The following is a 24,857-nucleotide window of genomic DNA, read 5'->3' as shown; positions in this document are numbered from 1 at the left end:
CCCTTTTTCTTTTTTAGACCAAAGTTCTCCTTCATTTCTGCATAACCTTTTATATTTAACCATTCATACTTTATCCAACTTCATGACAAATATAATCATTTTCCAACCCACCAAATTGTTTTCCATAAACACTATCAGATGAAAGCCTAACCTTTCAGAAATGTTGGGGCGCGTCTTACACCTTAACGGCTCAATTATCACAAACTATGTCTACCTTAAAGTAATGTCAATAAGATTAAGATTATGATTGTGTTTGTTTTAGTGTTAAAAATAAACACGTTTATGAATGCTTTTCTTGTCAAATTGGCTAAAATGACACCAAACTACTTGCATCTGTTACATGTGATGTGTGTCTCTTTTTGCACATCACAACATCAGATATTTATTTATGTTTCATAATCAACCATGCATGACATAAGCCCAATGACCAAAAGCACATCATGCACATGGGACATGTACATCACCAAGTCCCTTAAAAATCAAGCAACCACCACCAGCCAGTATTATGGGATCAAAATGATTAAGGCTATGGTAATATATATCTTCTGAAATCAAATCTTTTAGGCATTGTTAGGGTTAATAATTTCAAACTCTACAATTAGAATTCAAATTTCATAGAATTTTCAAATTGTAAAATTCAAGAGATATTTTCTAAATTCAAAAATAGCTTTTAAATTCTACAATTTTAAAAAATAAATTAGACTTTTCACAAAATATATGATGATATGGAAAGAAAGTAGGAGATGCAGGAAGAAAATACCATGGTATTTCTTCTTGCATCTCTAAATCTTTCTTTCTATACCCGTACATTTTTTGAAATACTAGAATTATTCTTGATAGTTTTGGGTAATTCTAGAATAGAGGTTTCGTAAGCAAAAGATGTTTCTGAAATAAATTTTTTTTAAGCAAAGTGTGTTTCCAGAATAGGAAATGAAGACAAAAAACCATTTAAGAATATCATTTTTTGAACACATTTGTTAAATTTCCTGAAATGGTAAATTTGGAATTCATAAAATGTGTTTTGGAAAGTATGTTATGAAAATATTCTAGAAAGAATAATCTGGAAGTCATTTTTAAAAGGGGTAAAATGATATTTTCAAAAAAAGACGGGGTGCAAGAAGCCATTTGTTGGGGTATAGGGAGAAGCACACTAGGCTTCTTCTTCCTGCACCCCTACATTTTTCTTCCTTCACCCCTACAATTTTGTAAATCCCAAAACTGACCTTCACCTTGTTCTGAAAGCAACTTGTTGATTTCCAGATTACTGAATCTAGAAGTCTAATTTTTGTTACGGATTGATGGATCCGGAAAATTATTGGATTCATCAATCCAGAATATTTATGGACTTTCCAATCCGGAATGCAAAAAAATAAATGCGGATTTCCCATTCCTTAAAATTACCGAATTGCATTGTTCGGAAGAAGAAAGAGTAGTGTGGATTTTATGTGTATTTTGGGGTTTTTTGAAAATAATAGGGATATTATTGTCTTTGCATTACATTGTGGGGGTGCAGAAAGAAAAATGTAGGGGTGCAGGAAGAAACTGCCAGCACCCTATCAGTAACTCAACCCAAGCCCACTCTGATCATCACCAAGCCCAAAATGATCCCAATATTACATTTTGTTTTATGATTTTTACACTAAGAATTTACTTTTCAGTGTATACCAAGTTCTTTATAAGGGTTATCTTTGAATAAACAAGACAGAGAGAGAAGGAGGTTTTTTTTATATCTTTATTTTACTGTTTTCTATTCCATTTCTGTTTTCTATTCCATGAAATCCTAACAACATATGAAATCTACATTTATGCCAATTTTTTTTATAAAATACATTATTTGATCATCTAAACATATTTTTCTCTTCCAAATGGTGTAATCTACTTATGTATTGAATTACCAATACTAAGTCCATGAAATAAATGATAAAGAAAGCATATTAAAAGTCCAAGAAAAATATGAACCAGTAGATAGTAATAATGTTAAATGTCAGGGTGTTTTTTCTGCACTCCATCAAATAGGTAAAAAATCAAGATGTCTCATCTATTTCAAAATATATTTTAAAAAAAATATTTTTAAAAAACACATTTCAAAACATATTATACAGATTTTGGAAATCTTTTTCTGAAAATACTTTCTGAAATTTCTAGAAAATATTTTTCAGAATATACTTATAAATTCCAGAAAAAGGGAAAGTCATTTAAAAAAGGGTAAATTTGTATTTTTAGATATTGATAAGGTGCAGAAAGAACTTTCTCAGAGTGCAGGAGAAAACACCCTAAATGTCACCTACCAATTTGTAAGCGCAATCAGCACTGATAACTCCTTTAAATATTACACCCGATTCCAACCCTAAACCCTAAAAAATGTCCTTAAAAAATGAGGTGCATATAAAAATACTTCAGAACTCATTTTTCCAGAATATGTGTTCTGAATTTTTTTTTGGAACGAATTTTTTGTATTACGTATTTTCTTATCCAGGACTTTTATTTTTGTTTAGAACATAATAATCTCTCTTCTGATCTCCTATTTCGGAATGTTTTATTTTTAAATCCATATTTTTTTTTTAGAATTTTGATTTTTGTTTCTGAATTTTTATTTTCAAAACACCTCTTCCAGATTTATTTTTCCGAAATATATTAATTTCAATTCCAGATTTTTATTTCTGAAATAAAGGGTATTTTTAAAAATTAAAAAAAAAATTGGGTTGCACGTTAAAAATATTGGGTGTAGAAAGCATTTACCTATATTATTTCAGTAAAAGGTGATAAATTGAAGCATAATAAAACTTTAACCCTGTTGTAAATTAAATAAAAACACATTAAGAACTCAAAAGTATTTTATAATTTTAAACAGATTAAAATATAAAATCAAATAAAACACAAAAATCAATTATGAAACCCTTTTTTCCATTCAACACCCCAAGCCATAACTCAAAGCTCAAACCAATTTCATAAGTGAAAGTATGTTCTCGTAAGTATCTGTTTGGTTTGGTTTGGTTTTATTTAAGCACTGTATATAAATAAATTTATAAATTGTTTATAAATAAAAAATATATTTCTACACGAATAAAATATTTTATTTCTCTTAAAATAACGTGATTCATATAGGGTAGTTAAGTGGATTGATTACTCAGACTTTTGTATACATGTTGTTATTACTATCAAATTTACATTTTAATCGATAGTTTTATAAGTATCTTTTAAGTATATATGTTTTTAACAATAAATAGAGTCGAAATGATTAAATATAAAAAAAAAACGCATATACATGTTGATATAGTATTCACATTACAAAAATAAACACACACAATTTTATTTATAGATATCATATAGGTATTATTAGATATGTAATATTATTATAAAAAGAATAATTATAATAAAATTTAAAATCATTAAATATTATTTAGGACAACATTCATAAATTTAATATAATATAGGTGATATAGCCTAAATATTTAAAAATAAATACAATTCATTACGAAAATATAATTAAATAAAAATTAATTTTAGAGATAAAAATAATTAACTATTATTTGACTAAATTAAAGACCATCTTATAAACTTAAAAAATTATTGATATAAAAAGTAGTTTATAAATTTGTATTTAACCATTAATTATCAAATTTTTAACTACTTACTACCTTTTATTCTGAATTAATTTTTATATTTAGAATTTAAAACATTAGTAGCTAAAAACTTAATTAACTAATTTAGATATCAATTTAGAAACTATTTTATAATTTTTTTATTAATAATAAAAATCATTTTAAATATAAATAATTTTTTAGTGTCTAAATTAATATCTAATTTTCAATATAGTGCCTAATTATTTTTTTCCTAAATTTAGTTACCATTTTATAATTTTTTTAGTGCAAACTTAAAGACAATAAATATTAAAGATCGATAATATGGATAAATTTGTGCAACAAGAGTCTAAAATAAATTAATATTAAAATCTAGAGAAAATTTTCCATAAACAAGTTTAGAAGAAAAAAATAAATTAAATTAATTTTTCTGTAAACTAACTAAAACTTATGTACTCGGAATTAATTTGTCGAAGTTATTTCTTATCAACATCCACAAATTTTGATTTTTAATATAAATTAATTTAACTCATGAAAAAACTATTGTTTTTCTTAATATTTATGGAAGATTTTCCTCTAAATATGTCCATAATAAAAACTTGAAACAACATGAGCCATTGATAAAACTATATTTATTATTTTTTAGATTTTAAATAAAAACATAAATGAAATATAATAATTAATATTATTTCAAGCTTTTAAATTTATTTCAACAGATATATAATAATGATAGGAAGTAGCTTCTTTAAGTGATTTAAATTTATTACTTGAATATATTCATATATAGTCTAATTTTAATATTAAAAATATCCGTTTTAGACAGAATGTTTTAAAATTTATCTTTATTAGAATAAGAAGACCACAAAACGTGTAAGAGAAGTCATGAATTTGGAAAGTATTAGGAAATTTTCTCACACGACAATCTTATTTATAAATTTAACAAAAAAATCTTAACTAATATTTTAGACTAAAAAGGAACTTAATAACATCAATCGATAAAATAATCAATAAAATATGTATAGTTGATAAGATTGAATATAAGATCATGTTGATGTCAACTTCACCTGAATTTGCACCAACAACTCCTTATCAATATATAAATAAAAAATAATTTTAAATAACTTAATTAAAATTAAAAATTTTATGTTAAAATTTTTTATTATATTCTTATATTATATGATGTTATATCATATATTTACTATCAAATGTACCCTAATATCTTATAGACATAAAAAAATGTATGATTTTTCTGAATATGTCTAGTGAATGAAGATATTTAAGGGTATATTGAAATTAGAGTACACAATAACAGTAATAAAATGATTAGAGTAAGATATTAAGAATTAAGAAATGCAATATATATTAGAAAATATATTATATACTTAAAAATTACATTTTTATTAATTAAATGGTAAGTGAGTGGTCATTATCGTGATCAACATCTATCTGTCGGTTCAGTCCGCGGGCTTGCGGGCCAACCCGCTTATTTTTTTTTATTTTTTTTTGGAACGTAGAGGAGGAGTGAAGGTAGTAGTGGTGTGCAGCAGCGGAGCAGCAGTAGCGCGTGATAGTTGTAAGCGAAGTCTGACGGAGTCGTAAGCGAAGCGAGCGACAGCGCTGCAAAAGAGAGTGCGTCGTGTGCATTTTTTGGAACAACGTACTTATATTGTGTTTTGAGTGAAAACCTAATTTTCTTTCACTCAAAGTTGTTATTCATCCACTAAACCATTGCTGTCAAGTCAATTATTTTTATTTTTTTTTTATTTTTTTTACGGACTAGAGAGCTAGCCCGCCCCGCCCCGTTGCTGGTCCGTGCGGACCACGAATTATACATGGCAGACTAATGCGGGTCAATGGATTGAAAACGTCAATCCACCTCACATTTTTTATTATGGACCGGCCCGCACGACCTGACTTATTTTAGCACCCGCTACATCTATCTATTCACTTTCCACCAATCGTCCACCAACAAACAAAGTGTTATTTTAACCAAATATATATGAACCAATCATTCCTCAAAAATAATTAATTATTTATTTATTTATTGTGACTAACTTGCTTTGATTTATTTATTTATTAAGTGTTGTCCATTCGAGGTAATTTCATCCTTAGTTTCTAAGTTTCTTCCTTCTTCTAAATCCAAATTGAGACCTCAACCTTCACTATAATGAATAAATATCCAAATTTAGTGATGTGACAAATGAAATCAAGTATGAAAGGCTTTTGTTTTATGAGTACCTATATGTTTCTAATTATATTTATCAATAGATTATAGAAGTATTATTTGGTTCGATTTTTTTTTAATGAAATTTTTGGTCACAAATATTGATATTTTCTTATTTGAGTATATAATAATAATTTTTTTTTTTATCTTGAGTGATAAATAGATTATAAGTTTTTATCTGAGTCCTGTGATTATTTTCTTCTCTTAAATGGATGATTGATCTTTAATTTTACAATTTTACATATAGACTTGCACTACTAAAAAATTATTAAATAAAAAATTAATTTTAAAGACAAAGATAATTAAATTAAATATTATTTTAAAAATTAAAAAATTATTAATATTAAAAATATTTTTTAATATTAATAAATAATGTCTAAATTAATATCTAATTAGCTACCAAAATTTTAATTATTAATTTTAAAATTTAAATAATTAGTAATAAAACTTTGACAATTAATTAATTTAAAAAATTATTTATTAGTAATAAAAATTACTTTATATATAATTGATCCGATCGGTCATCGGTAGTCGATGACGTCAGCAGCAGAGAACCACGTGGACCACTCGCAGGGTGACACGTGGACCAGGTGACAGATAGATCAGGGGGAACGTGATCGGTTGCCAGTAACCAAGTGACCACCGACAGATCAGGCGGCAGAGAAGTCAGGGGACAGATCACCCAGAACGGTGATCGGTGGTCAGTAACCAAGTGGCCACCAACAGACCAGTTCCCAGATGAACGCCTGGGGGCAGAACGCGAGAAGCAATAGAGCACTGATCAGTCATCGGCTGCATGGTCATCGGGGTCTCGTGTTACACGCAGTTAAACTGGGACTGAGGTTCCCAGCGAGAGCGTTACGCATGGACCTCGCATGAGCACATCTCAGGGAATCGTGCACGAGAGTGGCCTGAGGGAGCTAGTAAGCCGGTCAGTGATTGGTGATTCCCTCAACCCATTACGTGCGTGACACCGTGAAGGGTAAGCCGTCTACGCAGAGAGCAACGCTTGGTGAGTGTGCCTAGACCAGCCACACCTGGCGTTCTCCTGAGAGTATGCGATTTACCCAGATGGAAGAAATATGCTAAGTTACTCCGCAAGGGAATAACTTAGCGCACAAAGAGAAGCGCTAGAGCCCTTCAAGTAGTGACACGTGTGTGGTTAGATGTGAGTCGCATGCCTCCACGTGTCATCATCTGAGAAGGGCGCGATCCAGATAAAGGTGCACTCCGTACCGCTAAAGGTACAGACAAGCGCAGCCAAGCGCAGAGACGCGCAGACACTCACACTCTACTGATTCTGGAGGTACGTTGTCGCAGAAAAGCATAACAGGGTTCTGGCACATGCCAGAAAGCATAACAGAATTCTGTTAGGCCCAGATACAGGCAGTGGCATAAAACAGAATCATAGAGAAAAAAGAGAGGGGGAGTTTTTACACACACTACTAGTTTTTCTCATTGATGGTTCTGTGATCTAACTTGATCGTCGGAGTGCAAACGGCCGCTAGAGGCGCCGTCTGTGTGTTTTGCAGGTCGCGTTTGGAGATCCCAGAGAAGGTTCTGAGGGTGATTTTGCAGATAACACAGTCGCGTAGACGGGGCAGAGAGTGCTACGAAGCGATTCCTCCACGTTCTAGTTGTCGGCAGGATCAATAATAATTTTTTTCATTTATAATCAATATAATATTTAACTATTTTTTTCTATAAAATTAATTTTTATTTAATATTTTTTCCGTAAAATTAATTTTATTTAATATTTTTAGTGACACGTGTAGCTATTTGCTTTTGAGACAGATAAAAACAACTTCCTTTTCCGTATGATATTTTCCTAGAATAACTGAAAAGAACCAAGATTTTTTATTCAAGTTAATAGCATATTCAAACAAAAGTCAAGAAATCTTCCTTGTGTGGTCATCCCTTAATCACTTATATATAAAAAACTTTGGATTTATTAAATACTTAAGATAAAATAAAACAATATTTTATAACATACTCATGATAAAAAGAGTAAAAATAATATTATGATATTATTATTATTATTAATTATGAAAAAGAGATGTGGAAAAAGATGCTTAACTAGTGATTGTAGTTAAGTCCACTCTAAAGTCTTGGCCCCCATTAATGTTTTATAGACATATCATGGATTAATTGAAAATGATGTATTTGTTGGTAAAGCATTATAAAAAGAGAAGAGAAGGTGTTGGGAAAATGTGGAAGAAAAATGAAAGTAACAGAAGAATAGTGAGAGCATGGCAATGGAGTGAGTGAAATTGGAAGAAAATAAAGAAGAGAGAAGAGAACTCAAACAACAAATTAAAGGAAATCCTCTCCTAATAAGGTAATAACACTGCCTTCAACTTTTATCATTTCTTCTCTTTAACTCTAATTATCTATTTTCTCCTATTTTAAACATATTTTTAATGAATATAAGCTCAAAGTTGATTGGGTATTATTGAGAAAGTGAGATTATTTTAAGAAATGAAATGAAATTAATTGTTATTTTTAATGTGGAAAAGATTACTTTAATTATGAAATGAAAGTTAGAATGTAAAAGTGAGCTAATTTGATATGCGTTGTTTTATCACAAGTAGAACTGAAAACGAGGCAATTCAATTTAGTTTATTTTTTTTTTGTGTGAAATAACAAATTTGTAACTCAGTTTGATCGTAGTTGATGAATTGGTGGGTTGATTCATTTAAACACGTATATTTTCTCACTTATTTTATATATTTATTAAGTATAATTAAAGTGGATTTAGTCAACATATCTATTTTAATTATGTAATTTACGGGTTTTTATTATGATGAGGTTATTTTTTTTTTTTTTAGGAGAGGATTTACGACTAAAGTGGATTTTTTTAATTATTTTTTTTATTGTGAATAACTAAAGTGGATTTACAACTTCTGCGTTTTCATACTGAAGTCGTGCCAACTTGACACGACTTCTGCCACGTTATAATTTTTTTTTTTTAAGTAGTCCAATAATCCTGATTTCGAACTGGATTAAATTGGACCTCATAAGCCTTTAAAATATTGTGCAGACTGTATTATGACAATTTCTCCCTCCACCATATCAATTTCAGCATGCACCCAATCAGCTATAGAAAATGACAAAAATATCCCTTCTAAATGACGAAAATAACCTTACACAAAAATGGGAAAAATTATTTTTGAAACTTTTATCTGAAATATTTTAGATTTCAATTTTCGGAACATATTTTTGAATTCTGAAATTTTTTTATCCAGAATGTATTTTTAGTTTTGTGTTCAGAATTTTTTTTCCAGCATGTATTTTTTTATTTCTCAATTTTAATTATTATTTTGGATTTTTTAATTTGAAATAAGGGTAGTTTTGGAAATTTAAAAAATTGATATGGTGGAGGTTAAAATTGATATGGTGCAGGAGGGTAGTTTTGGAAATTTAAAAAATTGATATGGTGCAGGAAGAATTTGCCTTGTATTATTGGTCTACTTACACGGGACCAAATTTCTTACTTGACCCCATCATGCGTCGACATCAATCAGGAAGACCTAACACTCAACGCATTCGTAACGAAATGGATGATTCAATTCCAAATAAGCCAAAAAAATGTTCATATTGTAGAACGGAAGGTCACAATAGAAGCAATTGTTCGCACTAACAAGCTTAATAATAAAATTCAATTCAAGTTTGATTATTAATTTCCTCATTTTCTTTATCTATGTATTTATTCATTCATAACACTCTTAGAACATTCATTTTTCTTTATCCATGTATTTATTCATTCAATTCAAACATGATTCATACACGATTATCCAATTTTTTGTTCCTTAAAACTAACACTCTTAGAAAATTATGTATCAAATTAATTTTTAACATTAAATAACTTACTACCCAATATATAAACAATAAAATAAAAAAAATAAAAAATTATGACGTGGCAGAAGTCATGCCAAGTTAACACGACTTCAGTATGACAGGGCAGAAGTCGTGCCAACTTGGCACGACTTCAGTATGACATGGCAGAGTCGTGTCTAATTGGGACGATTTGTGCATATGAAGTCGTGCCGAATTGGCACGACTTGCCTAAATTTGTAATTTTTTTTAAACGGACCCCATTTTAGTAAAAAAAATAAAAAATAACCCTATCATAGTTAAAAATCCACAATTTACAATAAGAGCTTCACATATTTCATCAAGGATTAATCACAATTAGAAAGTAATATTACAAAAATAGATAGTAAGACAACAATAGTTATAAAATAATAAAGAATATTTTTTTATAAAAGTTTTTATGTTAGACATCATAATGCAATTTCTCAGCTAGATTCACACCTCAAATATCAACAATCATCTGTCATATATAAAAAAAGATATTATTAAAAAATAAAATACACAAAATATGGGGGAATTAGACCAAAACTCATATGTTAACTAAAATGATACATAAATAGACTATACCTATTCACAAAGAACTCTAAAAACAAAATAGATAGAAGCCTATTATATCAATGAAATGATTCTTTATGAATAAATCATAAGTTAGTTATCTTATCCGCACACAAATTCTCCTCACGAAAGATATGAGTAATCCTAAACCTGATTTTTCTATAGTAATTAATATAAGTATTTCATCAATTATGAAACATCCACTAATGATAAAGAATATTTAAATATGTTTTCATTTTTCTGATTGAGTGTAGGTTTGTTTGTTATATGAATAACCATTACAAGTAGTTCATAGAAAAACATCTGGATTCAATGATTAAAATTAAAAACTAAAAAGATGAATTTTAAATTTGAAGAACAAAAAACTAAAATGATATTTTTAGGCTACAAAATTCCAAACCAAACAGCCTCTTAAGATCCACAAACTTGCCAACTTTGAGGTTCTTCTAAAGTTTCAAACTTGAGGCTTGCTTTCAGCTGGTTTTTATATTTTTAAATGACAATATGTCACAGTTTTCATGCATTTTTTGGTAGGGGTTAATTCTGCTTTGTTACAAGAAAATTTAGGCCAATGTCAGTGTTTTTGAATGAAGGACTAGAATGAAACTCATTCCTTACAATGCTTCAGTACTTCTTTCATTCACCCTTTCCATTTGTTATCTTTCCAGGATATTCTCTGATGCCGACTCTAAGAATTCATGGATATGCCTTTGGTGTTTTGTGTTGTTTTATCATCCTCACAGAAGCTTCACAAACAGACCCTTCAGAAGGTGAATTTGTTAAGCCATACAAAACTGTGAAACTTTCTGTTTCACTTTTTCCTTTCTGGCTTGTGATTTTAGATTCTGTACTAGTGAACTTGGATTGAAGTTTCTGTCCAAGCTGGAAAATGGGAGGGATTTGTAATCATGATAATGATATGTTTCAGTGTAATATGCTACACTGCTACAAACATATCGTTTCATCTTTCTTTGTCTTCTGTTTCCATGTAATTTGCTTTGGCATATAGAACTTTTAACCTTAGTAGTTGACCTGTATTTGTAGTAAATGCACTGATAGACATCAAGAAAAGTTTGATTGATCCTAAGAACAATCTGAGGAACTGGAATTCGGGTGACCCGTGTATGGCAAACTGGACTGGAATTTATTGTTCTGATAGGGAGGAGGCTGATGGTTACTTCCATGTTCAAAAGCTGTATACATTATTTATCCTTCTACTTTCTTTACCTCTTCCCAATTTCAATTTCTTTTATTTAGATATTATATAAGGAAGAGTTAATGTGCTAGGGATTAATATATTCTAATTATTTTCTGTTATTCCACTTTGATGAAGCTACTTAATGACTATGAATCTCTCGGGAAGTTTAGCACCCCAGCTTGGTCAGCTATCTCATCTTAAGATACTGTGAGTTGTGTAATGCTATAAATTGTTGCATGGAAAGGAAAATAACAGTATCAGAAAAAAGGTATTGTCATATGACATGCTAAAATCCTCATTGTTTTATGCTTGAAGGTCTTTTATGTGGAACAGTTTGACAAGCACAATACCGAAGGAAATTGGAAATATCTTGTCATTGGAACTCTTGTAAGAACATTACCTAAAGCAGAAAAACTACTAGTACAGTTCCTCATCAAGTTTTTATTTTTTAATACTTGTTTAACAGATGGATCTTATTTGCTGTAGTGTGTATGCAGAATAAAATTTAGACTTCTTTTGATATTGATGTGCTATAAATAAACATAATGTATTTCTCTGAGGCTAGATCGTAGTTCAGATCAAAGTCTAATTAATTTCCTGAGTATACCTGGAAATTTTTTGGTGAAATAAAAGCTTCTATGTGGGGGAAATTTCTGATGTTCTGCTTTCTGAATGTCAGTGTTAATGACTGAACAGTAGTGCTCATGCTAGTGCTCCTTAGTTATTTTTGGTATATTGTCTATGTAGGCTCCTAAGTGGGAATAAGTTATCTGGTAGTTTGCCAGATGAACTTGGCAAACTTTCGAATTTGAATAGACTCCAAGTTGATGAAAATCAATTGTCAGGAACTATTCCAAAGTCATTTGGCAACATGGTCAAAGTTAAACATCTGTAAGTGGGGCTATAAACCAAATGCACCGTCATCTCATCTATGAGCTAGATTTCTTACGTGTACTTTTATCTGCTTCATTTGAATTTTGCAGCCACATGAATAACAACTCCTTCTATGGTCAACTTCCTTCCACACTTTCAAATCTGTCTAATCTTGTGCATTTGTGAGTATTGAAGCCAAATTTATTACATTTTGATTGTTGTTTAGAACTTCCATTGTATCTTTGGAAGCATGTTGGAATGAATGACCTTTACAAGTTTTCGTTTTCTCCTTTTCGAAATGACTTTTCAGGCTTGTGGACAACAATAACTTATCTGGTTACCTTCCATCAGATTTCTATGTGTTACAATGGTTAAGAATACTGTATGTTCTGCTTCCACCTTGTTTAGATTGTAGCATTTATTACTTGTATTACTGTAGTTGACATGCATTGCTTAATATGTTGTGTAGCATAAGTAAACATGTTTAAACAAGAAGATTAATATGTAGTCTTTTATGTATTCTACGAACATTTTGGACGTAAGTTGGTAATTTTAAGGACTAGTAAGTGTTTGATGTTTGACGATAATCCTGTTAAGAATTGAAGTGTAGTGAAGTGAGTTAGAATTCCCATATAGGTAGAAATGAATAATATATAAGAAGAAAGACTTACAAACCTATAAGGTGATATCGCAATCTCTTATATAAGTTTTTTTATGGTTCATTGGTATCAAAAGTCCTAGATAAATCCTTCAGTATATATATGTTGGAGATCTTGTGTCAATTATGAAACAAATTTCCTTCAAACAAATGTCTTACAAAAAATAAAGTCTCCAAAAATAGAGAAGGATATCAAAATCCAAATAATGTAATTATGTATTCTTTCATGTGTACTACTTGGCTAGAAAAAGGATTTTACCTACAATTTATGATTTTGGTATTGACTTTTTTCTGATGCAGCCAACTTGATAACAATAATTTCAATGGGCATGAAATTCCTTCAACCTATGAAAACTTCTCCGCTCTAACGAAACTGTAAGTACTTTTAAGATAGGCACTTATCTTTTTGTTTTAAATTTAATATAGCATGTTACAGATATTTTTACTGACCATTTTTTAGTTAATTCAAGAACACACTTGTGATTATTTTTGTTATTTTAGCTAATTCCTTTTTCTGTCTGACTCAACAGAAGTCTGAGAAACTGCAGTCTGCAAGGAACTATTCCTGATTTCAGTTCAATAACCAACCTTATCTATTTGTAAGTTAAAATATCACTTGTGGATTTGTTCTCTCTCTCTCTCTATATATATTGTATTTAATGAGAAAGAAATAATTTACTACACATGTTTTAGTTATCAACTAATTTGATTGGTTCATGTTTTAGAGACCTTAGCTGGAATCAGTTTACTGGAACTATACCATCAAATAGACTTGCAGACAATATGACTACTATGTATGTAAATATTCAATTTTTGTTTGTAAATTTTGTATCTATGTTGGTTTCCTTTCATCACAATGTTTATTTAGCTTAATCCTAGCCAATTAGCGTGAACATATTTGAGTTTGATGTAGTAATTTTCTTGCTATTGCAGTGATCTATCCAATAATTTTCTCGAAGGACCAATTCCTCTAAGCTTCATATACCCTAGGCTTCAAAAACTGTGAGAAGATATATACCTGTCCATCTGTTTTTCACATCATACTTATTTAATTATTTCATATCAACATCTTGAAATATCTTAAATATAACTCTCTATTGAAGAAGCAATTGTTGCCATCTCTTGAATTTAGTGAAACTCGTGTCTAAGTGAAATTTATTGCGCATTGGGTTGATGTTTTTGTTTCATTGTTAAACACAGGTCACTTGAGAACAATTCTCTAAATGGATCAATCCCTGCTAGCATATGGCAGGACATGGCATTCATTACTAAAGATAAACTTAAAATGTAACTTCTGAATCCAGATTACTACTACAATCTCAAGGAATATTAAGTTTTTGCATCAAATTAAATAATTTTGCCAAGGAATTTACTATTGATGGAGTGTATTTTTTATTGTGTTGTTTTCAAAGTAAATTCATTTTGTTCTTCCTTTCTGTTTGCAGTAATCTCGAAAATAACTCCCTAGTCAACGTTTTGGGAAATCTGAACCCCCCAGCAAATGTTACCTTGAGGTTTTCTCAATACATACGCTCAGTCTTTTGTTGTTCTGATTGTGTTCAAAATATCACACATCTATGCTTCATTTTTAGTTCAAGTGTTTCACTTTTAGTATGAAAATAATTGACACAATCATGTGCTGCCACTAGATTTAATAAGAAAGAAATTAAAATGCTTGTGTTTAGTGTTATATAAGAAGCACAAGCACTTCTATATAATAGTCTTGTCTTGTTGTAGCCATGTCGGATGCTACATGTGTTTTCCAGATATCTCGTATCAGTTATTTCTTTTTTCCTTGAAGGCTTTCTGGCAATCCAATCTGCAAGAATTTTGACATAGAAAATATTGGTCAATATTGTGAACCTGGTGGAGATGAAGATGAAGATGAAATAGTCCAAAACCCAAAAGATCCATCAACTGTCTGTCTATTTCAAGATTGCCAAGTAGATAAGTCCTATGAATTATATGTACCCTCTTTCCCAATTCCTTGCTATTGTGCAGCTCCTCTGTTAGTTGGATACAGGCTGAAAAGTCCAAGTTTTTCATACTTTGCTCCCTATTTTGTGATGTTTGCATTATATATAACTGATTCCTTAAACTTAGAACACTATCAGATATCAATATCTTCTTGGGAAGATGGAAACCGTATCACCATGTATTTAAAACTATTCCCTTCGTATGATTCCCACTTAGATATGTTCAACGAAAGTGATGTCTATCGCATTAAAACCAAATTTACATCATGGGAATTTCCTCCCAATCATTTCTTTGGACCATATGAACTCCTGAACTTCACTCTTGTTGGACCTTATGCAACTAGTAAGTTTCCTAATCTCAACATTTTATTATTGTATGTTATATGAGTAGCAAATCTGTGGCATGTGTTGATTACACTATTATCATTGCAACACATCAAATATGCTTGTTTTATACATTTCTATGGAAAAGTTTTCTTTTGCTACTTGTAAGTTATTGCCAATTTAACATGCATAATTCTGTGAGATTTCACTATAAATTCTCTATAAATCATCGTTACTAAAAAAATTGCTATAAATTCTCTATATTTTACCTACCACTGATAATTGCAAATCTGGTTTGATCAAAGGCTTTGTTAGAAAATATCAATCTTTGTTTTAATGGTATATACCTTATGTTTGTGACGTTTGGAGCACGAACTGTACTTTGGTTATAGATCTCTCCTTTTAGTTAAGCTCTGTTATTAGAATTGATTAGCCTTAGCTGAGTTTCTCTAATTTAAACTTTCCTTTTATAGCTATTGGTTCAAACGGGAGTACACTTAATTCAGTCATATTGCTTGCTGCTTTATTATCAGCTGTTGCCAGTATTTTAGCAACATCTGCTGTGATCATTTTCCTGCTTTATAGAAGACATGGAAAATATCAGCACATGAGTTCAAGGAAACATAAGTGTAAGTATTCTAACTTCTAAGTCTTTATGCTAGTGTCATTTTGGATTTCTTTGAAGAATGGGATTTAAATGCCTATTTATTTTTGCAGCCCCTAATGTACATATTAAAATAGACAGTGTGAAAGAATTTAGTTTCATAGAACTGGCTATTGCTACGAACAATTTTAGCAGCTCAACTATAGTTGGCAAAGGAGGTTATGGGGCTGTCCATAAAGGCATTTTATCTGGTGAAACACTTGTGGCTATTAAACGAGCAGCAGAAGGTTCCTTACAAGGCCAAAAGGAGTTTTTGACTGAGATTGAACTTTTATCAAGGTTACACCATCGAAATCTTGTCTCACTGATTGGATACTGTAATGAAGAAGAGGAGCAGGTATATATCATATCATATCATATTGCTAGTAACTACACTTTTGTTATCTGTATCATCGTTAATTTAAGCAAGTCTTGTTGAAGAATTCAAATGTGAGAAAGAATTTGTTGTGCATGAATCTGAATAAAATGCCTTCATCTAACTATCAGAGCAGTTGTGTTAAGATATAGAAATTTTCTATCAGTTTCTCGTTTGTCTCCTTTAGTCTGTTTAAACCATTTCGTATGCTTCTTCTTTATATTTATCTGGTTTGGTGTGTCTGTTCTGTTTCCTCACAGGTAAGATGAAGTCGTCACTAACAGTTTACAATTGGTAATAATGATATTGTTCTAATATATTCTTTCTGATGGTTCAGATGCTGGTTTATGAATTCATGCCCAATGGCACCCTAAGGGACTGGATTTCTGGTATGAAATTGTTGGATTTTTCTGTATTATAGTAATTCTGCCTATGGAAATAAAAATACATATCTACCACCTTGTTTTGTTTAGTGAATATCATCTTTTTTTCTTTATGTTTTCTGCTCACTAGTTTTAATTTGCATAGAAACTATATGCTAAAGCAATTTTAATATCTTCTTGGTAAATGTTTAGGGTTTGTGTAATAAGTTTAAAATAGCTTCTGTAATCTGAACTCTGTTGTATTGACACAACTGGTGAGATTTTTTGTAGGGTTGTTATGTGTCTACATGAATGCTTTTTAAAATACTTATCTTTTGCTACTAATATTTGAGGCAGTCATGTTGAACAAAGGAAATCATGTTAGGTAGTCAATACTGAAGTTAATAATTTTTTTGTCATTCTATCTTTATTAGTAGAAACCAAAAAGATAGAAGTGAAAAAGTGTCATAAAGGAAAGACAAAGGATAGTATAATAATTCAGCACCATGATTTTGAATTGGTGGTGTTTTCAATGATGCTTAAAAGCTATGATTCAAAGTTAACAGATACTATACTGTGGCAGGTAAAAGTGAAAAAGCCAAGGAAAGACAAAATTTTGGTATGGGATTGAAAATTGCATTGGGTGCAGCCAAAGGCATACTATATCTTCATACAGAGGCTAACCCTCCTATATTCCACCGAGATATTAAAGCCAGCAACATACTTCTAGACTCTGAATTTACAGCTAAAGTGGCTGATTTTGGACTTTCACTGCTTGCACCAGAAGGATCTGGTACTAAACTGTCAACTGTTGTGAAGGGAACACCAGTAAGTTTGTCAAAGAAAACTTGGAATGATTTCAATTTCAATATTGAAGACCTGAATTTACATTGAGAAATTTCTGATTTAAATAAATATTTCAATTGATACAATGCAATTTTGACTATTTTATTATGAGATTTTCTTGCTTGGCTTGTTATATCCTACTCTTCTAGTTAATAATCTCATGTACGAGCCACTCCATAATAGTCAAATTCCACTTACCATTTAATTTTAGATGTAGTGTAGTTAAAATTTGTCTTATCATTAAATCGTATACTTGGTGCTGCTGCAATTTGTGTCCTTTCTTACCTGACACTGAAAATCAATACTATCTGAAATATAACGATTACTTTGTAATTTGCCTGCAGGGTTACCTTGACCCAGAATATGTATTGACTCAGAAGTTTACTGACAAAAGTGATATCTATGGTCTAGGAATTGTGTTTCTGGAGCTTTTAACAGGCATGCAGCCAATCTCACGTGGGAAACACATTGTTAATGAGGTACTCTTTCTATTACTTTTTCTGTCTGCCATATCTGTTCACCTAATCACTGAAAATATTGCATGAGACTTATAATGAAAAGTTTGAGTAAACAATGTATGCATTGACAGCAGAACACATTTTTATAATGATATCTAATTACAAATACGTATGATGAGGTTTTTCTTTTTGCAATAATCTTCACAAAAGTCATACCAACAATGCATACAAATTAAACTGAATTTACTTTTGTGCTAGTTCAATGTGTAGAAACATGTCACATTTGAATTCTCATATATCTGATTTATTTCCATTCCATGTAGAAAGAAGTACTAGATAAACAAACCAACATCATTAATGGTACCTAATTTGGTGTCAGGTTAATGCGGCTTGTCGATCTGGCATGATATATTCCGTTATAGAGAGCAGAATGGGGTTATATCCATCACATTGCTTGGACAAGTTTTTATCTCTGGCCCTCAGATGTTGCCAAGAAAAACCAGAGGAGAGGCCATCAATGGTAGACGTGGTGAGGGAACTAGAAGATATTGCTGCAATGCCATCAAGAAGTCATGAAGCTAGTTTCCCAGATGTTAGCATAGATAACTCAGGTGAAATGGCATCCTCATCATCTTTAGGATCTAATGCAGCAAGGGAGGATCAATACAAGTACGTGCATGTGTCAGGAAGTAATCTTGTCAGTGGTGTCATTCCCACCGTTGTTCCTCGCTAATAATGTGCTATGCTATTCTAGTCTCCTTCACACACTTCAAAATATGTAATTATACAGTTTAATGCCAGCAAGTTTGGGTGTAAGCTATACAATTTCAGTGTGTTTTGCCGAACAGTGAAAGCCTTTGTTTTCCATTATGTAGCTCAAACCCTAGACATGACACACACATACTTCGACACGCGTAATCTCCAAAATATAAGATATGGAGACATAGATCTATATATTATATTATTATAAATTAAATAAATTGACAATCAAGATTTTTGTGAACAAATATGGCTAGATTTTTTTCTTTGTGGCAAAGAGATGTTTTCCATGGCTGGTTTAAAAAGATTTGTTCCTTATTTCTATAATCATAATCGAAACTTATACAATAAATTTGAGATTTTAGAGGATCATTGGATCTGTCCTTTTTAAAATTATGTTGGAATCGTGATAAAATTGTTAGATATTCAAAAAATATTTTTTTTATTGGACACTTCACTATGTATCCTACGAGTGTTGTAATCGTGTTAGTGTCTTATATATGTGTCCACACCATTTAAGAGGAGAGGAGTGTCCGAATTTCATATTACAAGTTTCCATGTCATCACATGAACACTTTATCTAGTATTAGCTGAAAGCAATGTACTTCCTCTGTGAAATCAAGAAGCTTTCGATGTACAAGCCAGGTTGGAGGTTCCAAGCCTTCCAATTTTGGATGCACTGGAACTTCTGTTGTGTTGACTTCTGCAAGGAAAATGATGTTCAAGTCGATAAGGCAAGGGGATTTTGTATAAACTAGCTTTATTAAACTTCTATCAGATTAGTCATTCCAATTACAAACGATATGTGAAGAATTAAAAGGGTGATTAGTGTCATACTGAAGTGATGGAAAGTTGTAATTTATATGTGTGCTTATGTTTAATTGTGGTTTGTGTCTTAGTTTTTTTAGTGCATCTCAAAAGAGGAGTTTTTGCTAAGAGTTCCTTATTAATATATAATTACAAATATGAGTTGTATAATAAGATTGAAGAAAGTTTATTTTACAAGTAACTTTTTTTCAATTTTAAAAAACTCATGTTTATAAAATTTATGTTGAAATTTAAGTAGTATGTTAAGTAAACTAATAATTGATACTTGAAGCAACATTATTTACTATAACTAGAACTTTTGTTCACAACATAATAACAAAACTTATATGACCTTATACAATTATTTTTCTATTAGTAAGAAACATATACAGAAAAATCAGATTTCTATGCAGAATTATAGAGTTTTCATCAAGATTGAAGTTATTATCTAGATGTGAGTTTAAGTATAAGAAGAAAATTGAGTAACATATAAAAAAAATCACAAATTCATTACTTTAAAATTTTAGGTTGGAGATAGTGGTTATATCCTTTATCTCTTATATGAGTTATCTCATTGTTTATGGGTCCAAAGGGTTACATATTGTGTGTAAATTGTTATCTTCTTACCCTATTTCTATTCTTTACACAACTTTTCTCCACTTATTTTCCACAAGGGTAATATATTGTGTGTAAATTGCTATCTTCTTACCCTATTTCTTTTCTTTACACAACGTTCTCCACTTCTTTTTTTCTTATTCTTTTCTCAATCAAAGATAATAAAATTTTATTTTAATCCCATTCCATTTGAACAAAAGTGATTAAGAAGAGAAGCTTCATAAAAGATGGTCAATTAAGTTCCAACAGAAACTAATAATTTAGAGATCAATAGAGATATATGTAAAGAGATATTGACATGGATACTGATACAACACAAACACGAACATAGAAATATGAATAATTTCTAAAATGTAGGATATGATACATGAATCTATATATTATATAATTATGAATTATATACATTGACAATAAATATTTATGTGCACAAGACATGTTTAAGTTCTTTTTAGCATAAATATATTTTTTCATGGCTGGTTCAAAATGATTAATTTCTCATTTTTATAATCATACTAAAAATTTATACAATAAATTTGAGTTTTTATAAAATTAATGTATTTCTCCTTTTTAAAATTGTATTAAAATCGTGTTAGAATTGTCAGAAATTCAACAAATAGTTTTTGAATTGGACATTTCACCAATACTTGTCTTACGAGTGTCATATGAGTATCAGTGTCCGATACGTGTTTATTTCTGTTGCTACACAAAAATGTAGTCGGACAATAAAATCAACAAAAAAGAGTGTGTGTTTAGTGATTGGAAAGTGTAAATAGTAAATGAAAAACCAATCGTAAGGCCCAAATTTGAGAGGGGAAGAAGAAGTACACGAAAATGTGGCTGGCAAGGGAGATACACATACCATCATCATCATCATCATATCATCATCTACATACATGCATCATCAGTCATCAAGTAATAACTATGTGAGTGTTGTGTTGTGTTGAATTGGGTGGACGAGACTGAAACGACAAGGAACGCATCAGCTCTCTCACATTCTCAGAATGCTAACCCTCAATCACAATGCTATTTCTTCTTCGTCGGTTCTCTTTCTTTATCTCCCACCTCGTACTCCTGTTTTTTTGTTCACTTTTATTGTCATGATTATATATTTCTGTATGTTTTGTTTCAGGTTCTCAACTGTTCCATTTCATGCCAATTATGCACTCTCTACTCCAACTCAATTTTTATTTTCTTCCAATCTTAATTACTCCTTTGCTACAACAGGTGGATACACTCTCACTGTCTTTGTTCTTCCCTTGTCTCAATTTTATTATCATAATTTATTTACTGTAAAGATTTCTATGTTGGCTGCAGCAACCAGAAAGCTCAAGTCTTTTCAGCTCAAGGCTGGATTTTGGGAATCAATTAAATCTGGGTACCTTCAGTTTTCATTCTTCATTTTGGTAATGAAAGGAAAACAAAAAGGGCACTAGCCCCTATACTTGTATTGTACAAAATCTTATACACATTCGCAGGAAATTGGCCACTTTGTGCCTTAATTTCGTAAATTTTAATGTTTTGTTTGAGAAATGCTTTTATTTCACTTTTATTTTTCCAGAGTTTTGTATAGCAAACAATCAAATTATCTTTTTTGTGTTTTTTGCTTTAACTTTTTCTTGTATAAACTTCAGAAAACAGGAGACAAATTAGAAAATGTTTTCTCCAAAACCTATCGATCTTTTACGGCTTTGTGTGGATTTGATTCCCTTTATCTTGAAGAAATAATCACGTAGTTTTGTCTGCTTCGTGAGAGAGCTTTTGAAAATGAGCTATTGGTTATCTAAATATATAAGTATTATTAAATATGTTGCACTTTGTTGCTTTGGGAGTTATAATTTTTGCAAATTTTATATGTTTGTGTTCCCTGCTATTTAATTCTAACTCTAAGATTGCTAACACATCCTAGTGTACATACGATGGTTAGTGTATCTCTTATCTTAAAAATACCCTTGACATAATGATTTTGTTTTCTCGTCCAGGTTGATGAAGAATAACTCAATGCAAGTCATTGATCCACCCTCTATAGATGAAGAAGATGAAGAACCTCTGCCTCAAGAGTTTGTCCTTGTGGAAAAGACCGAACCTGATGGAACAATTGAGCAAATAGTATTCTCTTCAGGTGGAGATATTGATGTTTATGATCTTCAGGCCCTCTGTGACAAGGTGTGCATCTAATGTGTCTTTAAGTTGTGTGTTGATTTTTCTAATTTCTATTGTAAGGCAGTGATATGTGTGCATGCTAGCTTTGAAGTCACTTCTCTACAGTCATCAATGCACTGAAATCATGTTAGTTTTTAAGTTACTTTAGTTTGTCAACACTAGGACTTTCTTACGAGTCACCACAGTAGTTTCCTTTAATTTATTTTCCTTAATACACCTCCAGGGAGTGCATTTTTTAACATCATAATTTACAAATTCAGTGTCTAATTTTTATCACTGAATGTTTAGTGCTCAGACTTTGTTATTTTATCATGCTCACACCCCGGCAAAATGAATTTTATCACTTTAACAGGTAGGGTGGCCACGCAGACCACTGTCAAAATTAGCTGCGGCTTTGAAAAATAGCTATATAGTGGCCTCACTTCATTCTATAAGAAAGTCTCCTGGATCAGGTAAAAATAGTATGGCATCTTGTTGTGCCCTTTGTCTAAATCAATTAGTTTGCTGGTTAAGCTTTTTCTAAACCTATTTGATGAACATCTTAGTGTACTTGGCGAAGTTATTTAACAGAGGGGGATGAACAGAAGAGATTAATTGGCATGGCCCGTGCTACGTCTGACCATGCCTTCAATGCCACAATTTGGGATGTTCTAGTTGATCCTAGTTACCAGGTATTTTCTGTCACCAAACATGGATTTTGAATAAAGTGGAATATTATATGCAAATTCTCAAGTTCATGTATAATATATTTTAGTCTAATGTAGAAATCATGGTAAATATTGAATTGGCATCCTTTCTTCTTTTGTAGGCTGCATGTGTTACTTGATAAATTATTCAGTGTTCATTTTTACTTACTATGCAAAATTCCCAAAATATTCAGCTATAGAATGAGATAGTTAATGCTTGAATCTCTAATTTTATTGGAAGAATTGTAAAATGCGTATGGTACTGCATTCGAGCATTCTGCATCAATGTCTGTTCCAATGTAAGCTTAAACCATGGCTACAGGGTCCATTTGAATAAACAACTTAGTTAAGGTCTTTTTGAAGAAGTGCACGTTGTATAATATAAGTTGTTTTCGTAATCAAAGGAAAATTAGAGTTAAACTAAGCTATCCTGTAGAGCTTATTGAAATAATCTGAAATAAGCTTATGAGCCTGTCATACGCTATTTTAAAGTCCTCCCAAACACAACACAAGTACTAATGTTATAAGATAAGTCCAAATTAGTTGTACATAAGCTCTTCCAAACGGCCTTTATCTTTGGGCTAGAGTACTGCTTATTGATGTTGTTTTTATTGTATAGGGCCAAGGTCTTGGTAAAGCTCTTATAGAGAAACTGATTAGAGCTCTTCTGCAAAGGGACATTGGCAACATAACTCTGTTTGCAGATAGTCAAGGTACACAAATATTGACATCCTTTATGCATAGTATCATTCATGTTAATTACAAGATGTTGTGCAAAGTCTCAAAGCTGGTCTGTCTATCAAAAGTGCTTTGTTATTTTGTGGGCTTGTGTCATGCTTTCCATGGTTTGTTTTAAGTGGATACAAAGCAATGCCATAAATTTAAAGGGCTACACTATAGAGCCGTCATCTGGGAATATTCTTACACATTTAACTTTCTTGACAATATTCTTCTTTTACTGTATCATTGCCTCTAGCCTTGACCAATGCTATTCTTATATTCAGTGCCTAATTCCCTTCTAGTTGGGAATGTAGTTTGGTATTGTTTGGCAGCTTGGAGTCTCAATAATTGCTTTTTTGTCCATTGAATGCAGTTGTGGAATTTTATCGCAATTTAGGCTTTGAAGCTGACCCTGAGGGCATAAAAGGCATGTTTTGGTACCCGAATCACTAATTGCAACCCCCATAAAGCTTGCTTTTTCTGATGTTAACGTTTCAATTTGCAACCACAAAGTATATAAAAGAGAAGCAGTGGCAAATTTACCTATTACTTGTACCATTAAGGTGCAAAGATTGGACACCAATCCTGTGATTGATTATTGCGTTAGGTGTTAGCAAGTTTTTTTTTTAAAGTTTTACTACTTTTGATTATAGTATGTGTATGTCTGCTTTATATTTTAAAAAACTGAAAACCATCACTCATTATCACTTAGTGATTGTGATTTTTTTTACTTTTTATGTTTGTTCATTTTGGATGAATTGTATTGTATAAAGATAGTAGTTTTCTTCTGTTGTTTGGATGTTGAGTTTAATACACGGGTACTGTTAATGAAATTTTTTACTCAGTTTACTAGTCTTTTAGTTACCTCTTAACATCTTAACTAGTTAAAAATCACAAGTAAAATGGCTTTTTAAAGTGGTTTTTTTTGTTATAAAAGTAAACAGATCTTTGTATTAAGGTTTGAAATAATTAGATAACATGAACGTCTTATCTCATTAAGTGAGGTCAGTTAATGGATTACTAAACAGTGGAGTTAAACCAAAGCTTTAGAAATATTATGAAGATTTCCTCCGAAGTCTTCTCCTTTGCAACCTCATAGCTTATAAAATTACTAAAGTGTCATTTTTGTGTTTGTAAGAGTTGGGAAGGTGTTAGGATATGTC

General features: G+C 30.9%; 2 protein-coding genes across 6 annotated transcripts; both read left to right on the top strand.

Moving 5' to 3' along the window:
* Nucleotides 1–8,005: 8,005 nt before the first annotated feature.
* On the top strand, nt 8,006–18,794 carry LOC137826330 (putative LRR receptor-like serine/threonine-protein kinase At1g06840). Its single transcript, XM_068632260.2, has 21 exons — nt 8,006–8,143; nt 10,902–11,003; nt 11,278–11,428; nt 11,567–11,638; nt 11,747–11,818; nt 12,179–12,322; nt 12,415–12,486; nt 12,615–12,686; nt 13,263–13,337; nt 13,493–13,561; nt 13,688–13,756; nt 13,896–13,964; nt 14,163–14,249; nt 14,408–14,476; nt 14,764–15,281; nt 15,736–15,891; nt 15,980–16,263; nt 16,619–16,670; nt 17,227–17,471; nt 17,834–17,968; nt 18,327–18,794. Exons 2-21 carry the CDS (start codon nt 10,913–10,915, stop codon nt 18,678–18,680), a joined length of 2,856 nt encoding a protein of 951 aa, XP_068488361.1. The 5' UTR covers nt 8,006–8,143; nt 10,902–10,912; the 3' UTR covers nt 18,681–18,794.
* A 2,267-nt stretch (nt 18,795–21,061) lies between these two features.
* NSI (nuclear shuttle interacting) lies at nt 21,062–24,527 on the top strand. Of its 5 annotated transcripts, none has more exons than XR_016514875.1 (8): nt 21,062–21,164; nt 21,258–21,352; nt 21,443–21,503; nt 22,108–22,291; nt 22,641–22,740; nt 22,848–22,959; nt 23,594–23,687; nt 24,068–24,527. XR_016514875.1 is itself a non-coding variant. In XM_068631661.2 (8 exons), exons 1-8 carry the CDS (start codon nt 21,130–21,132, stop codon nt 24,145–24,147), a joined length of 750 nt encoding a protein of 249 aa, XP_068487762.1. In that variant the 5' UTR covers nt 21,062–21,129; the 3' UTR covers nt 24,148–24,527. The 5 variants fall into 5 exon arrangements, 3 of the variants coding, with proteins under 3 accessions (XP_068487762.1, XP_068487763.1, XP_068487761.1); XR_016514874.1 differs by having other exon boundaries at nt 22,834–22,959; XM_068631661.2 differs by having other exon boundaries at nt 22,859–22,959.
* Nucleotides 24,528–24,857: the final 330 nt, after the last annotated feature.

This window comes from Phaseolus vulgaris, chromosome 8 (genome assembly GCF_051622355.1).
Source record: "Phaseolus vulgaris cultivar YP4 chromosome 8, ASM5162235v1, whole genome shotgun sequence".
NCBI lineage: Eukaryota > Viridiplantae > Streptophyta > Magnoliopsida > Fabales > Fabaceae > Phaseolus > Phaseolus vulgaris.
This window is presented reverse-complemented; position numbering and strand designations above follow the sequence as displayed.

Bases quoted from the DNA above. Each gene is read 5' to 3' on its own strand.
- NSI (XM_068631660.2), top strand. From the start codon at position 21,130: ATGCTAACCCTCAATCACAATGCTATTTCTTCTTC. The intron at 21,165-21,257 runs GTCGGTTCTCTT...GTTTTGTTTCAG, and splicing joins CACAATGCTATTTCTTCTTC to GTTCTCAACTGTTCCATTTC. The intron at 22,741-22,858 runs GTAAAAATAGTA...GTTATTTAACAG, and splicing joins AAGAAAGTCTCCTGGATCAG to AGGGGGATGAACAGAAGAGA.
- LOC137826330 (XM_068632260.2), top strand. From the start codon at position 10,913: ATGCCGACTCTAAGAATTCATGGATATGCCTTTGGTGTTTTGTGTTGT. The intron at 11,429-11,566 runs GTATACATTATT...ACTTTGATGAAG, and splicing joins TACTTCCATGTTCAAAAGCT to CTACTTAATGACTATGAATC. The intron at 12,323-12,414 runs GTAAGTGGGGCT...TGAATTTTGCAG, and splicing joins ATGGTCAAAGTTAAACATCT to CCACATGAATAACAACTCCT.